The 17688-nt window shown below is 40.2% G+C and overlaps 1 protein-coding gene across 1 annotated transcript in view; it reads right to left on the reverse strand.

The window, feature by feature from the left end:
* The window catches only part of LOC136863107 (short-chain dehydrogenase/reductase family 16C member 6), a 108162-nt gene that overhangs the window by 45853 nt on the left and 44621 nt on the right, over nt 1-17688 (reverse strand). The window contains exons 3-4 of the mRNA XM_067139448.2: nt 16542-16874; nt 13632-13761 (exon numbers count right to left, since the gene is read on the reverse strand). Of these exons, the coding sequence (XP_066995549.2) occupies nt 13632-13761; nt 16542-16874 (463 nt within the window). The remainder of the gene's footprint in view (nt 1-13631; nt 13762-16541; nt 16875-17688) is intronic.

The raw sequence follows: 17688 nt of genomic DNA on the forward strand, positions 1-17688 counted from the left end.
TGTATCACGGACCTAAAACTAACGAGTTGTCTTCGCTTATAAACACTTATCATGGCTGTGGAGAGAGTAAACAAGGAAAAGGTGAAGAAACGTGCTGGGAGAAAGATGAGGAAGCATGTTGGGCGTGGACTCATCAATAGAGTGATTGATCTTCTTTTCTTCGTGCTTCATCTCCCCTGCGGCCCTAGAACACGTTCGCCTGATACGTAGTTACATGCTGCCTGCATAGAGTGTAGCTGTTAAAATCTGCTTCGTAAAGTTATGCTGTGTGTGTGTGTGTATGTGTTATTACCTAGTGCTTTAGCTGCTCAGAAGAATATAGCATCACTTGTCGTTGTTGGTGCAATAAAACGAAAAACTGAGTGACAAAGACCGTAACATGAACAAAGGATAAAAATGTATGTATATAGTCTAAAATAAATATGAATTGTCAAAACATATTACAGGTGTTGTTTAATCCTACAGCATGTCCTAGTGACTTAGAAGAAAGGAAACATTGAGGATTAAAAGAAAACACACATAAGATTTAAAGTACATCCTCTTTATTAATCCATGAATTAAAGCTGTTATTAAAACCAAGCCATTTAACATACAGTTTATTACCACGACGTCGAATAACACGTTCAACTAAATAGTGATCAGGATATTTTGTTTTCTGCAGTTCTTCGATGTAGAATCCTCCTTCAATAGGCTGTCCTCTGAGATCGCGAAGTAAATACGTAACTGGATTAGTAAGCTTAACACTTCTGATTTGAAAAATTTCAGTGCTCCAGTTAGGTGTGTATCCTTTTGCAAAGATAGACTTGTGTTTGCTGATGCGAACGAAATCACCTTCTTTAAAGCGATAGCGACGTGGATCAGCTGTTTTGATTACAAGATGAATAGCATCTAGACGAGGTGTATTCTTTGTAACAAGACGTGGCTTTGTTCCGATAGTGCGATGAGGTGTATCGTTGTAGGTAGATAAAAGTCTAGGTAGCAGATCAATCCAACGATATGAACCTTGCGCTGTAAATTCTCGCCACATCATTGTTTTGAGTGTACGATTAAAGCGTTCTACAACACTTGCCTTGAGATTACTGAACGTAGAGTAGTGTTGAATGCCAAGTAACTTGAGGTAAGAAGAAAAATCCTTGTTGTAAAACTCTTTACCTTGATCAGTTTGAAGAAGCCTTGGGCAGCGTTTCGATTCTTCAACAATATGTTTAAATGCTTCTTTAACTTGAGCTGCTGTTTTAGAACGCACGGGTTGTGCAAAAGCAAACTTTGAGTACACATCGATAACAGTAAGTAGATACTTATAGCCCTTATTACTAGAAGCATATGGAATCATTTCTACTAAGTCTGCTTGCCAGAGATCATCTTTTCCTCGTGTAATAACGCGTCTGCGACAGTAGGTGCGACGTGCTGGTTTATGTAACTCATGTGCGATGTTTACCTTTACAGGTGAGATCTTCTCTTGACGAGCCATTATAAAATAATACCGGCATAACGTAGTTCTCTTTCTATTTCTAGAATTTCTGATCCGTGACCAGTGTGACCAGCCTCTTGCGATGCTCTTAAAAGTTGTAATCGTTCAACGAGTAAGTTTGGGTCATTCCAGTATCTTACATCCACATACGGCAACAAAGGCTTGTAGATAACGTCTAGACTACGTGCAGTCGGAAACAGCTTAGAAATAAACTCACGATACTTGTAACTCTTATTCGCATTTACAGCTTCTGTTCTCTTGTAATTACGTCGTGTTGCATCGGTAGCAAAAAGTATTGCTTTATACTTTTTAAGATCATCTTGTAAAATTATATCCTTGTCAGATATTCGTGAGAAAAGAAGTTCTAAGAGTCCTTTCGTAGGTTGATAGGTAACACCTTTTACAATGAGTTTGTTGCTATTAATCTTAACATTTGAATTTCCTATCCGGAAACAGTCATCTTCGTAGCGAATACCATAGGTAGTGTCAGTTTGTCCTGTAAAAAGTTTTTCTATATAAGGTGCAAAGAGAGATCCATAGGTATCTTGAATAAAAGTTCTAAACTGATTGCGATATTCTGGTGTAATCATAACCTCAGACAAAGATGGTAGATTTTGCGTCGATGTAGTAGGTGTTTCTGCAATAACATCTGTAGTTAAAAACTCAACACGCTTAGATGGTGATGCATCATTAAGTTCTTCTTCTTCTTCTTCCTTATCTTCCTCTTCTTGATCTACATCCTGCTTCTTCTCTTCCGTATCTTCTTCATGCTTTTCTTCTTCATGCTTCTCTTTATGATATGATGTTTGCATAGAAGCAAAACTTGAAGTAGACTGCGGTAATGAAGTAGAATTAAAAATTTCTTTGAGTGGTGTACTTAGTTGTGTTTTTAAAAATAAATCCGTGTCTGCTTGAATACGTTTAAGCTCTTTAAATTTCCGTCAAATATTGTTTCGAGCTTGGATGATATGTTTTGTGATCTCCTTGCTAGATGTTAACATGATGGTGGTTTTTAATCAAGTAGTTACTGTAATTCTGTGTTAATGCATATAAAATGATCGAAACCCATGCGATATCGTCCATGCTGTACATCACTTTCTTTATCAATAACTAAAAAGCTGTAACGGTGTAATGACCAACATTTAGCACACATACGTTTAAAGTCATCGAATGTCATATCAGTGTTAACATGATCGTTATATACATGTCGCATGTTGCGCTCATCTTGCCGAAAAAGCACAATAATATTTGCGTTGTCGCGTATCAACTGCTTGGGCACACGAGAATAGGTTTGGCACAAATAGATGCAATCAACATATTTATGTCGACCCATACTAAAGAATGCACGAATAACGTTTTGCTGTTCTGTTGCGACATCATCAAAGATCATTAGAGAATTAGGAAGCACATCGTCTGGTGATGGTACTTGCTCATGTGAATTAAATTTAAAATATCTTATTCCATCTTTAACTAGATCGTGCATTACAGTTTGTAGAATAGTATATAGCGGCTGATAGAGTGACTTTGCAAAAACGTAAATATTCTCGAAGCGTATACCATTTACAGAAGTAATAAGTGTGAGTAAAAGATTTGTTTTACCGCATCCCGACGGACCTGATATAATACATCGCACAGTAAAAGGAAACAACGTTCCATGACGTTTTCTTGTAGTTGTACTAGAACTAGGTAAGAGATGTGGTACAATGTCGGTAACAGGTAGCGTGTCTTGCTGCTTTATAATCTTCATGATAACTGAATCATAAAGTACGTAATAGTAATATATATATATTAAACGAAACAAGAGGCAACGGTTAGTTTATGATTTGCTCTTGACTAGTAAAGTCGTGTCCAGCATGGTGAAACAACGATATCCAAACGACATGAAGAAGAAGAAGAAAGTAAAAACTGTTGGATGGAAAGATGTTATAAAGGCTGCGCAAAAAGCTATTCGAGGGGAATACAATCCTCGTGTAGCTATTACTAAGGCGTTACGCGCAGCAAGAGCGAGAATTTCTCCAAAGTGCAGAGCAATATTTAGTAAACGTGCGCGAATTATTCCTGTACCAAAACGAGGAGGATTTCTTCCTGCGCTGTTTGCTGGCTTAGCAGCTTTAGGGTCATTGCTAGGTGGTGCTAGTGCTGTAGCGAGAACTGTCAAAGCTGTAGAAGAAGCGAAACAACAGTTGAAAGAGAGTGAACGTCATAACAAGACAATGGAGGCAATTGCGTTACGAGGCAAAGGTGTGAACATGAAGCTAGCGCCATACAAGAAAGGGCTTGGTATCTACATTTCTAACGCATGATGAAGTTTTTACGTTTGCTAAACAACTAGGAATTCATTATTTTCGAGGAGTGTATATGCGTGATCAACTACCAGCACGTCCACGTGAACGTGAAAGTGCCGTAATTAACTTGGACGACAGTCGTGGACCTGGAACTCATTACGTTGCTTATGTAAAACGTAAATCTAAAGTATGGTATTTTGATAGCTATGGAGATTTACCTCCTCCTTTTGAGCTCATACGTTATTTCGGAAGCAGTGCAGACATTGTTTACAATAAAAACCGTGTGCAAAACTTTAATACACGCATGTGCGGACGATTATGTCTTATGTTCTTATATCAAACCCAGACAGTAGAGAAAGTGTATTAGTGTCTACGTGATGACGAACAGTGAAAGAACGTTTGCTGTACGTGGAGAAGGACCTGAAACAACCATCTATTTTAATCCGCCAATCGAACTTAGTTATCAGCCGCATAGTCTTGGACTAGTATCGTTTGAAAGCTACAATAAAATCTATAATGTGCGTGATGGTTTAAACAAGTTCTATTACGATGAGTATGTGCTAACACTACCCTCAGGTAGTTATACAGTAGATGATATTCACGACTATATTGAAAGTACGTTAATTGATCAGTTTGGGGAAGATAGTTTTAGTAATCATAATTACAAGTTCTCAATCACTATAAGCAACATTACGCACAAATGTGTTATTGAATCATCATTTAAGATTGACTTCAAATCACAACCTGATTCGATTGGTCCACTGCTCGGATTTTCATCGAGGGAGCTCCTACCGAACGTACGTTACGAGTCTGATCAACCTATAAAACTCTTCGATGATTATAATGTGAACATTACTTGTAATATTATTACAGACTTGAATAGTAATCTACAACCTTCGCACGTCCTGCACGACTTTATTGTTACAGAGGAACGTGGATATACTATTTGTGAGAAACCAGCAGTAGTTCTTTATCATCCTGTGTCTGTAAAACACATTAGCAACATTACTCTTAGACTTGTAAATAAACATAATCAGCTTATTCATTTAGATCAGCACGCGTACGTAGCTTACAAACTACATCTTAAACCAGTATGAAAACCATCTATAAAACACGGTGTACATTCCGAAGGCATACTACATGTGTGCAGAGACTCATCGAGTTAACAGATACCCATAAGCAGATACTCCAAGATTTAGGATATACACTACTACAACAGAATGGAAGAAATGCTAGACATTACGAATACAGTAGAAAGTCGTGAAGGTGTAGTACGAAGTGAGCTTCATTCTTATCAACCTTTTACGTTTGGATTAAATAACAATGATGAAATTCATTTTATTATTAATCAACAAGATGTTTACACCTTACCACACGAAAGCTACCTCTATATTGAAGGACGATTAGAAAAGTCTGATGGAAGTGGACCAAGCACTTCACAACTAAACAACCATGCTCTAGCTTTTCTCTTTTCTGAAGCGCGATATGAAGTAAATAATGTTGAAATAGATCGAACGAAGAATGTTGGTATTACAAGAGCAATGAAACTCTACCCTTCTTTCTGTGATGAAGAAAGTAATCTTTTGCGGATGGCTGGATGGTGTCCAAAATCTACTAACAACTGGATGATTAATGAGGATGGAACTTTTACGGGTATGTTATCACTGAAACATATTTTTGGATTCGCAGAAGACTTTACACGTATTATAATCAACGTAAAACAAGAGCTTATTCTAATCCGTGATCGAAGTGATTACAATTCTCTTAAAGCAGTAGAAACACCTGTAGAATCGAAAATAACACTGCATCGTATACTGTGGCGGATCCCACATGTAACCTTATCTGATCGTGAAAAACTTCGATTGCTCAAGATTGTAGAAAATGATACACCATTACCTATACGTTTTAGAAGTTGGGAGCTGCATGAATATCCTGTGTTACCACCTACAAACAAGCATAGCTGGGCAGTTAAAACATCACGTTTTACTGAGAAGCCCTTGTACATTATTTTTGGATTTCAAACTAATCGTAAATTCAATCACGAAAAAGATAGCTCACTGTTTGATCACTGCAAATTAAGACACGTTAGACTATATCTCAATGGAATTACGTATCCCTACGAAAACATCGACATTAACTTTGAGAAAAATAAGTTTGGGATGCTCTATGACATGTTTTGTAAATTTCAATCATCGTATTATCAGAAAGAAGATCGTCCGCTATTTACACCTCAAGAATTTAAAAATAAAGCACCGATTGTAGTTATAGACTGCTCTTATCATGAAGAATCTATAAAAGAATCTCCAGTTGATATTCGTTTAGAATTTGAAACATCTGAAAACATTCCTGCTAACACAGCAGCCTATTGTCTTATTATTCATATGAGTGATGTTACTTACCATCCGCTAACGAATATTGTTACGAGACTATAAATAAGAATAGATCTTTATCATTTTCATTAGTGTGTGCTTCGACATCGTACGCTATGGAACAAAACTGTAAATGTGCATGCTGTTTGCATGCTCATACGCAACATCTTATTTATGTTTCACGAGTGAGTGAGGCTATTAAGATGTTCTATAAACGTAGATCATCGATGCCGAAACATCTTATTCAATACTTACCACCAGGATTTTTATATACGTACGCTGCCTCTTACGTACATAATTTTTGGGACATCCTTCCTCTACACAGTAAGATGTCAATCGAAGTAGCTTTATGCAGAACTTGTGAGCGACATTACAAGCATCGAGGAGAAAATGGTGATGATGATTGGGATGGACCAAATCCGAGGATTGAACACTGTACACAGTGTATGAATGAACTTTCTCTAGTACTTCATGATGATGATGATGATTCCGAAAAGGAATAACAGCAAGGTAAGAAGTACATGATCTTCTCTGTAAAGCATAACATACTTAGTATAATATATTTCTAAATGCTTTGTTTAATTTGAATGTTGCAGGAGGCATTTCGGAAGCATACGTTGTTAAGAAGCACACCAACCTTGTCAGCAGCAAAAACGAACACTGTTGTAGTACATTTGTAAATAAATATTTGATCGCATTCAAAAAATGTTGTACTTATTGCATTGCTTTACACCGACTTACTCTTAAGAAAAACGATCAGGTCTAAACATGCACAATGACGTCATCACAACAGCACTTGCTTACTCTAGCTTTCCCGATGCATGTTTAAACTCGTTCGAATTTACCGCTACCACATTCCTTTACATCGACTTACTCTTAAGAAAACGGACAAGTCTAAACATGTATGATGATGTCATCACAACAGCACGTGCTTACTCTAGCTTACCCGATGCGTGATTAAACTTGTTCGAATTAACCGCCATCACATAGAGTGCAGCAGCGAGGTAAGCGATGTAAGATGGCGGTAGCTAAAGATAGCAGCACGGTGCTCTGTTGATTAAAGATGGCTGCTTGTCAAAAAGATTTTTTCAAGTTATCCGCCACCACATAGAGTGCAGCACTGAGGTTTGCGATGCAATATGGCGGGTGACAGCTTGTCAAAGGTAAGTAGCTAAAGAGGGCAGCACTAAGGTTAGCAATGCAAGATGGTGGATGACAGCTGTGACGTAAAATATTACCCGCAAGATAGCACCACGATGCCCTTTTCATTAAAGATGGCAGCTAGAATTTTTCAAATTAACCGCCTCAAAGGTAAGTAGCTAAAGAGGGCAGCACTGTTCTCTCTGGATTAAAGATGGCAGCTTGTCGAAAAGAATTTTTCAAATTAACCGCCTCAAAGGTAAGTAGCTAAAGAGGGCAGCACTGTTCTCTCTGGATTAAAGATGGCTGCTTGTCGAAAAGAATTTTTTCAAATTATCCGCCACCACAAAGAGGGCAGCACGGTGCTCTCTTGATTAAAGATGGTAGATGACAGCTGAAGAGCGAGTAGAATTTGTTTCCAAATAAGAGCACGTAGAATTTGCCGCCACCACATAGAGTGCAGCACTGTTCTCTCTAGATTAAAGATGGTGGATGACAGAAAAGCGCATAGGTTTGTAAAGCACGTAGAATTTGCCGCCACCGCATAGAGTGCAGCACTGTTCTCTCTAGATTAAAGATGGTGGATGACAGAAAAGCGCATAGGTTTGTAAAGCACGTGGAATTTGCCGCCACCACATAGAGTGCAGCACTGTTCTCTCTAGATTAAAGATGGCGGATGACAGCTGTCAGAAAAGCACATAGGTTTGTAAAGCGCATGGAATTTACCGCCACCACATAGAGTGCAGCACTGTTCTCTCTGGATTAAAGATGGCGGATGACAGCTGTCAAAAAAGCACGTGAGTATGTTTTCAAACAAGAGCACGTGGAATTTTTCAATTTGCCGCCACCACATAGAGGGCAGCACTGTCCTCTCTGGATTAAAGATGGCGGATGACAGCTGTCAAAAAAGCACGTGAGTATGTTTTCAAACAAGAGCACGTGGAATTTTTCAATTTGCCGCCACCACATAGAGGGCAGCACTGTTCTCTCTGGATTAAAGATGGCGGATGACAGCTAACGAAATTGCCCGCATGATAGCAGCACAGTGCTCTATTGATTAAAGATGGCGGATGACAGCTGTCAAAAAAAGCACGTAGCTTTGTTCCCCAACAAGAGCACATAGAATTTTTCAAATTGCCGCCACCACATTTCAAAGGTATCTAGCTAAAGAGTACAGCACTGTGCTCTGTTGATTAAAGATGGTGGATGGTAGCTGTCAAAAAAGCACGTGAGTTTGTTTCCAAACAAGAGCACGTGGAATTTTTCAATTTGCCGCCACCACATAGAGGGCAGCACGGTGCTCTCTTGATTAAAGATGGCTGCTGTCACGTGGAATTGTCTGCTACCACAGGTATCTAGCTAAAGAGGGCAGCACTGAGGTTTGCGATGCAATATGGCTGCTGTCAAAAAGCATTTTTCAAATTATCCGCCACCACATTTCAAAGGTAAGTAGCTAAAGAGGGCAGCACTGTGCTCTATGGATTAAAGATGGCGGATGACGGCTGTCAAAAAACACGTGGCTTTGTTTACCTCGCGCTAGTTAGGTTAAGTTGGTAGCACTAAGGTTTAGACCCGTCAAGATGGCAGCACTGCCGATGACAGGTGACGAAAGAGGGCAGCACGGTGCTCAAAGATGGCGGATGGCAGCTGTCAAAAAGCATGTGGCTGTCAAAAAGCACGTGGCTTTGTTTACCTCTCGCTAGTTAGGTTAAGTTGGTACCACCGAGGTTTATTCCCGTCAAGATGGCAGTACTGAGGTTAGCGATGCGTTGTTGTCTGTCAAAAAGCACGTGGCTTTGTTTACAAATCTGTCAAAAAGCACGTGGCTGTCAAAAAACACGTGGCTTTGTTTACCTCATGCTAGTTAGGTTAAGTTGGCACTACTGAGGTTTAGGCCCGTCATGATGGCAGTACTGAGGTTTGCGATGCGTTGTTGTCTGTCAAAAAGCACGTGGCTTTGTTTACAAATCTGTCAAAAAGCACGTGGCTGTCAAAAAGCACGTGGCTTTGTTTATCTCGAGCTAGTTAGGTTAAGTTGGCACTACTGAGGTTTAGGCCCGTCAAGATGGCAGTACTGAGGTTAGCGATGCGTTGTTGTCGATGACAGCTGTCAAAAAGCACGTGGCTTTGTTTACAAATTCAAATTTCGCACTAGTTAGGTTAAGTTGGCAGTACTGTCGCGCTAGTTAGGTTAAGTTGGCAGTACTGGAAGAGGCCACTGGCTGAGGTGGAGGTGGCCACTGGGAGCCGGAGGTGGCGGTGGCCGCAGAATCCCTGTATTATACTACTCACGGCCGTTTCCTTCCCTCTTCCTTGTCTATCCCTTCCGATCCTCCCATCCTCCAACAAGGTCCCTGTTGAGCATAGCAGGTGAGGCCGCCTGGGCGAGGTAATGGCCCTCCTCACCAGTTTCATCACCATGCCCAAAGTCTCACGTTCCAGGCCACTGGCCTTGAAGCGGTAGAGGTGAAATCCCTCGCTGAGTCCGAGAGAAAACAAACCCTGAAGGATAAACATTAAGAAAGAAAGAAAGAAGGAAAGAAAGAAAGATCATAGTACTATAGGGCTATAATCTATCATTTCCAAAAAAGTATATATTTATGGTTGGGACAACTGGCCTACCCACTTCCGGGACCCATGAAAGAGAAACATTAAATATATTTGTGGAGGAAAAAAGTTAAACACGATAAAGATAAATATGACCTCATCTAGTTTTCACAAGTCGGGCTGAGTGGTTCAGACGGTTGAGGTGCTGGTCTTCTGACCCCAACTTGGCAGGTTCGATCCTGGTTCAGTCCGGTGGTAGTTGAAGGTGCTCAAATACGTCAGCCTCGTGTCGGTAGATTTACTGGCACGTAAACGAACTCCTGCAGGACTAAATTCCTGCACATCGGCGTCTCCAAAAACCGTAGAAGTATTTAGCGGGGCGTAAAGCCAATAACATTAATTACATTTCGCTTTTAACAAGCTGAGCATATCAGGCAAGAAAAGTGTCCTGGTGACATTTTAGTCGTTCTATACTGGAATGTCTTTTAGTGCTGTGACTTTTACTATTTTTTTTTTTTGCTATTTGCTTAACGTCACACCGTCACATATAGGTCTTATGTCGACGATGGGACAGGAAAGGCCTAGGAATGGGAACGAAGCGGCCGTGGCCTTAGGTACAGCCTCAGCATTTGCCTGGTGTGAAAATGGAAAACCATCTTCAGGGCTGCTGGCAGGGGCGTTCGAAACCCACTATCTCCCGGATGCGAGCTCACATCTGTGCGCTCCTAACCGCACGGCCAACTCACCCGGTATTTTTACCCTTCGGTTTATTGACTTGGCTTGTATAACCTAAAACTTAGGCTAAGTTGGATAATATTTTACACACCAATATCACTATTTTCACCTGTGTGCAATTATGTTACTTATTTCATTAATATTTTGATAATTATTATAACTGAGCATTGTTAACTTACAAGACCCCAACAGACAAGCATTGGTTTTGTGTAGAGTTATACATTTGTTAAAATCACGTTGTTTCCTTTCATGATGTACACTCCTATTTTTGGTTATATTATAGAGTATTTAGATATAGCCTATATTTTTTTACAAATTAAGCTCTTCAATAAAGACATAAATAACTGTCGCATGCCAAGTTAAATTGCTAGAATTAGAGCTGTCAAAATGGTTCATAACCCCTTGAATTTATTATCTTGACATGGATCACCCAAACCATAGGTTAGGTTTGGAGAATACTTTAATAATCAGCATTAATTAATGCACTGTTTATTACTTTCATATTCCAAGATGTAATTGAAGCATTTAAATGAAGCATCATACATTAAAATTTAACGTTTTACCACTAGAACAGCTGACATGGAATAGTGATTGAAAATTCAAACAAATTCATCTTACGTTAAAAGCTTCAAAAAATAAACTGTAGACTTTTCCGTTATATCACCAGCATTTCTCCGGCTCGCCAAAATCCATTTCTCCCTAGTTTTAGCGTCTTTGGAACATTTATAAACAATTTCTTTGAGATGGTATGCGATGTGCTATTGCACATCGGAACTCTACACCATTTGTAAGTTTTCTGCCTCACTGTCTGCGCAGGATTCATTTTAAGTCTAAGGTATACCACTTAGATTATTATCCAATGTATAGACCTCGAATTTAACCATACCAGACACTAACATAAAGTAGAAATACACGAAGTGTATCCTGCTTCTCACAGCACACTATGTGTTATTTCGTCAGCTAATTCAGTCAACCTGTATGATGACGTCAGACCAATGAGATCGCGTACTTGCGTCACGTGACAGTTTCGTACATTGATTTAGATTTTATCATGTTTGGAGTTATTATTTGTACATTCTGATCACATTTTTGAATTCTGCATGAAATTTTGAATCAGATTAGCACATTTTTAATTAAAACCCCGGATCATGCATGTTCCCTATTCAGCAAGGCAAGGACTCAACGAGGTGGCAAACGTTTTCCAGGATTATCTCAAACTTTGACAACAATAGCAGGTCTTCCAGATGGCTTGCACTGTGAGGCAGTATTGATGTAGCACTAACCTTCTTCTCCAAGTTCAACCACAAATATTCAACTAGGTTCATATCTGGCCTATTTGAGGGCTACTGCATTTAAGCAAACTCACTGTCATGTTCTTTAAATCAGTCTTTCACAATCCTGGCAGTGTGGCATTCGCATTGTCCTGATAGAAGTAGCCAACAGCAGCAACAAACACTGTTGATATAAAAGGATGAATTTGATTCCCAATAAAGTCCAGATAATATGCAGCTATCAAGGAATGGTGTACCAGAATAATGGGCCCCAGTATATCCCATGGCAATATCATCCACACAATTACACCTCCTCCACAGATCTGTCTCTGCTCATAAGTGCAGCCATGTACCATAGCCTCTCACGGTAATCAGTGTACACTCGCTCAGCCGTCAATGGGATGAACAAGGAATCTGGATTTCTTGCGCTACTTTCGATACATGCGCACAACAGAGGCACACCATGCCAGTTCAGATATACTGGAACCAATGCACCGTGCCATCCCAGTTCGATTTCTATCAACCTTTGGAGAGATGTCCCGGTTTTCTCATTCTGGTGCCGGACACACAAGTAGCATGCCTGTAGACTTGCCCTACGTATATCATGCTGCCAGCATGCCACGTGTACCTCTCCGCATTCTAGGTGCGATGAGTGTTTCCGGGTTGGGGAGGTTATAATACAATGACTCCTCGGTGTAAATTAATGTACAAGCTACATGCATACTAATAAATACGCTACTAAAAATGGAAAATGCAACACCATGGAGGAGTGGGACTGGAAAGCTGTGATTCATCATGCAGGATGCGGGGTTGAACACTGGTGCAGACGGGCCAACATCGCTGAATAAAGCAATGAGTAAGTTCGAATGTTCCCTACGTTTGATATAAAAATATAATTTCGTGTGGCTATTTATGGCCGAGTGCAGCCCTTGTAAGGCAGACCCTCCGATGAGGGTGGGAGGCAACTGCCATGTGTAGGTAACTGCGTGTTATTGTGGTTGAGGATAATGTTATGTGTAGTGTGTGAGTTGCAGGGATGTTTAGGACAGCACAAACATCCAGGCCCCGAGCCAATGGAATTAACCAATGAAGGTTAAAATTCCCAACCCGGCCGGGAATCGAATCCTAGACCCACTGGACCAAAGACCAGCACGCTAACCATTTAGTCATGGAGCCTGACCCTACGTTGGATGATGCCTATCTATACAAAGAAGGCAATGTGTGAAGATGTGGAATTTGTGTTTGTCCCTTTGTGTTTCCGTACTTGTCCAAGTCTCTTCCTTCTGTAGCTCGCTCAGGTGTACAGGCAAGAATTGAAGGCTGTAAATGACCCCTTTGTTCGTTGTTACGCCCATCAATTGAACTTAATTATCGGGCGCTGTGCAACCCAAAACGAGCAAGTGAAAGGATTTTAAAAATAGTAATTTAGAAATTTTTTCCACGTTCTTCCCCAAAGCTTCCAAACAGACTAGATGAAATACTTTATAAACGTGTCCCGAAAAATTCCGCTACTAGATGGAATTTTAGGGCAAAATCCGCAAGAAATGTTTCGTGTAAAAAGTTGAACTGAGTAAGGATTTTGGATGATTGAAGTGGTTGTTCAGGTTAGCTACAGTATCAAAATTGTATAATTACATTACGTTTTGTTACATGCATATGGTAAAGTTGAAAGTAAAAAGAAATATAGTGAACAACAGTCTGTTATAAAGACAGTGTCATTCAACTTTATGTGTGGTATGAGCACAGACATTTACTAAGAGTACTGGAGACGGAGTTAGGAACTGGTTTTACAATCGGATGTTTATATGTTTACCTGAAATCGCGGACTTAGATGAGGAATATGAAACGGCACTTCCCAGTCCAATTAAAGCCGCCATCGAGGAGATAGCCACGATGTGGCCGTGATCTCTTTCCAGCATACCCGGAAGAAAGGCCTGGGTAGTCTGAAACCAATGACAGGAAAATGCACTCACTGTTTACGTAATGACAATCACATTGAGCACTTCTATCTTACACACATTAATTCCAGTGAAACAAAGAGTTAATTTCCTACCAGAAAAATACAATAAATAATATAATTATGTGGATTATAAGGATGACGCAAATACTATGAATGTCTGTTGGCTTCACTATTTGTGGTGCAGAAAATAAAAAGGCACCATATATGTCCGGAAACAAAATATGTTATCGATTTTGTTTTATAGCAATATATCACAAAAAGTCAATTTAAAAATCGACAAATGGTCACTTTTCATTCTCCCAATAAGATGTATGAAAGTGTGAATATAATGCAGAAATAATTAGCGGAGTCCGCCTCTGTGGTGTAGTGGTTAGCGTGATTAGCTGCCACCCCCGGAGGCCCGGGTTCGATTCCCGGCTCTGCCACGAAATTTGAAAAGTGGTATGAGGGCTGGAACGGGGTCCACTCAGCCTCGGGAGGTCAACTGAGTAGAGGTGGGTTCGATTCCCTCCTCAGCCATCCTGGAAGTGGTTTTCCGTGGTTTCCCACTTCTCCTCCAGGCGAATGCCGGGATGGTACCTAACATAAGGCCACGGCCGCTTCCTTCCCTCTTCCTTGCCTATCCCTTCCAATCTTCCCATCCCTCCACAAGGCCCCAGTTGTATCCCCCGACCAAGAGTCTGAAGCTCCAGGACACTGCCCTTGAGGCGGTAGAGGTGGGATCCCTCGCTCAGTCCGAGGGAAAATCCGAACCTGGAGGGTAAACAGATGATGAATAATTAGCGGAAAAGATAATAATTTAAAGACGTATCCCAGTACATAGAATGTGTGTATGATGTATTTTTGCAAATAAATGTTAATCGACACCAAATACCACTGAAGGCATCGAATTAATTCAATACTGGTAATTGTTTTACAGATAAGTGTTTGTCTTTCCGTTGTAATTATAGCACATATTACCGCAGATTACATGCTTGAAGAATTACTTTCAAAATCCACGCCTATTCTAGAGAGGAAGCAAGAATATAATTTTTCAGTGCACATATAAAATTCCTACCCTTATGAAATTTTAGTCAGCGTAGGTATCACTTGTTCTTTCCGCCGTGGATCAGTGGTCGACTATGGATTTCCGAAACGCAAGACTGCGGGATCAAATACTGTAAGGATATTCGGAGTTTTCAAGGGCGGAATTATCTACTTCCGACAATCCACGTCGTACGATATGGGCTGTCCGCCTCTGTGGTGTAGTGGTTAGCGTGATTAGCTGCCACCCCCAGAGGTCCGGGTTCGATTCCCGGCTCTGCCACGAAATTTGAAAAGTGGTACGAGGACTGGAACGGGGTCCACTCAGCCTCGGGAGGTCAACTGAGTAGAGGCGGTAGAGGTGGGATCCCTCGCTGAGTCCGAGGGAAAAACCGACCCTGGAGGGTAAACAGATTACGACGACGACGACGACGACGATATGGGCTTGTAAAGCATTTCTAGGGATACACTCAGTATTTAACCAAGAAAATAAATTAATTATACAGGATGAAGCGAAATTCGCGCACTTGGGCGTCGCAGCGCGACTCCTCACATGCCAGCAATAAAAAATCTCTCTCACAAAAGCTCGTCCTGCGAGTAAATCCGGCAGAAAAAGGTCGTTGAAGAGTGGCAATCTGGCAACACTGTAGCCACATGTAGGGTAACTACCTCTGTCAGCACATATTAATCGTGCTGTACAGTTGGTGCAGTGGATAGAGTTCAGGGTTAGCATGTAGGTGGTCGAGGTATCGATCCTGGGTTGAGGCGCGTGTTTCTTATTTTGTAAATGTAGTCCAGGTGGTATGGTATCTGGCATCTTAATCGTCAACAGCGATTGCAGCGGGTCCTCCAGAAACCATTTTCAATTACATACTACGATCCTAGAAATGCACGAATTTCGTTTTCATTGGTCAGCTTTGAAGACGCCCTTTCCACTTCGTGGGCGTGAATTTATTCACACCAATTCATCTACTAGATGCGTTACAACGTGTTCAGCGTTACTAAATTTTGTAAATGTAGGATACATGTGACCTAAGAAACGGTGTCATACTATTAGAGTATGAAATGTCCGATGGAAATTAGCGAATAAAAAAGTGCTCAAACCAGCATCGAACCCTCGACCTCCTACATGCTAACCGAAAAATATATCCACTGCACCAACTGAACAGCACGGCTAATACGTGCTGACAGATTTAGTTACCCTACATGTGGTTACAGTGTTGCCAGATTGCCACTCTTCAACGTTCTTTTCCTCCCGGATATACTCGCAGGACGAACTTTTGTGGGAGACATTTTTTTATTGCTCTCATGTGAGGAGTCGCGCTGCGACGCCTGAGTGCGCGAATTTCGCTTCACCCTCTATAAAATTGATTATGTAATAGAGTTTCAAGTTCTCGGGCATATATGTAGAAAATGACATGCTGGCAGCCTAAATGACAAAAATTCAAAATAATAATAATAATAATAATAATAATAATAATAATAATAATAATAATAATAATAATAATAATAAGTAGCTGTAGTAGTCGTACCCGCGTGTATTAAATACGATTAAAGTAAATGAATACTCTCTCACCAGTTGCTAGCCATTCGGAATTGGGATAAAATAATAATATATTAATAAATAAATATTTAAATTAATTATTTAGTTATTTTATTCATTCATTCATTCATAGAGGTAGTATCAGCAGATGTTTAGTAGACCTCTAAAAATACGAAATGATTAAACTGTGTTCTTACCCAAAAATGTGATAAAGTATTGATCCTGAAGAATGATTCCACTCTTTGAGTAATGTCTTTACCCGGAGCGTTGAAAGTGTGTAATATAGCAGCGTTGTTCACTAAAATGTCAACACGCTCCACATCTTGGAGAACTCGTTCAGCCAACTCTTGTACTTGACATCTGTCAGAAACGTCATAGGCATATCCTCTGGCATGAAAGCCTTCTTGTAGTAGTCTATCAACCGTGGCACTGTTCGTAGAAGCATTCACATCCACACAGATGACGACACAGCCTTCGTGAGCGAACCGCCAGGCGAGTTCTCGGCCAAGACCTTGACCTGCACCAGTCACCTGTAAATAAAGCATATTGCTTACAGTTATTCCTGTTATAATACCAAATCTACCGAAAGAATTCGGAGAAAGTTCGCTTGAATTTTAGAATTTAGTTTCTATAAACAGGTAACATATTTTCTACGTAAATGCAGTCGCAGGTTATAACATAAATAAATTTAAGTCCGGTTCTTTCATACTATTTATCCCTGAACTGCTATGTATCTTGAACATTACGTAGACTGGCAAGATAAAAGCAAATCCTTCTCTGTACTCAATCCACTGTACTTAACCACGCACTGAGTGGGATGGAGAGATAAGTGCGACCCGTTTTTCACTAGGAACTACCTAGGTACTTACCTCTACCCTAGGCTGAGTCAACCGCACAGGCGTATGCCTGTCTGGAAATAGCGGTTTGAGTTATACTATTCATCATTTCAGGTAGAGAATTGAACCTACATTCCTCCAGGTGACCTAATCACTTTCACCACCTCAGGTAGGTACCATCTTCATAAATCAACACATTTTGCTGAAGACATTTTTTTCTTCGTTAAGTTTTTAAATGCAATCGACATGATCATTTCTTACACAGCAAAAACGCTTACCTAATATCTAGGAAGATTAGTTTGGAATGTGTAACAAGCGGTAGATCAGTTCTAGGAAGAAAAACTTCTGTATATAAGTCCAGATATCTCTCATAATGTTGATTATCCGGTTAAACTGTAGCTGTTCCAAATATCCTTAATTATAATAGAAATAAGATGTTGAAAAATTTCATTGATCATTTCTGCGGGGTTCTTAAATACACACAAGCTCCCTACTATCGTTAAATGGA

Source organism: Anabrus simplex, chromosome 2, assembly GCF_040414725.1.
Source record: "Anabrus simplex isolate iqAnaSimp1 chromosome 2, ASM4041472v1, whole genome shotgun sequence".
In the NCBI taxonomy this organism is placed as follows: Eukaryota; Metazoa; Arthropoda; class Insecta; order Orthoptera; family Tettigoniidae; genus Anabrus; species Anabrus simplex.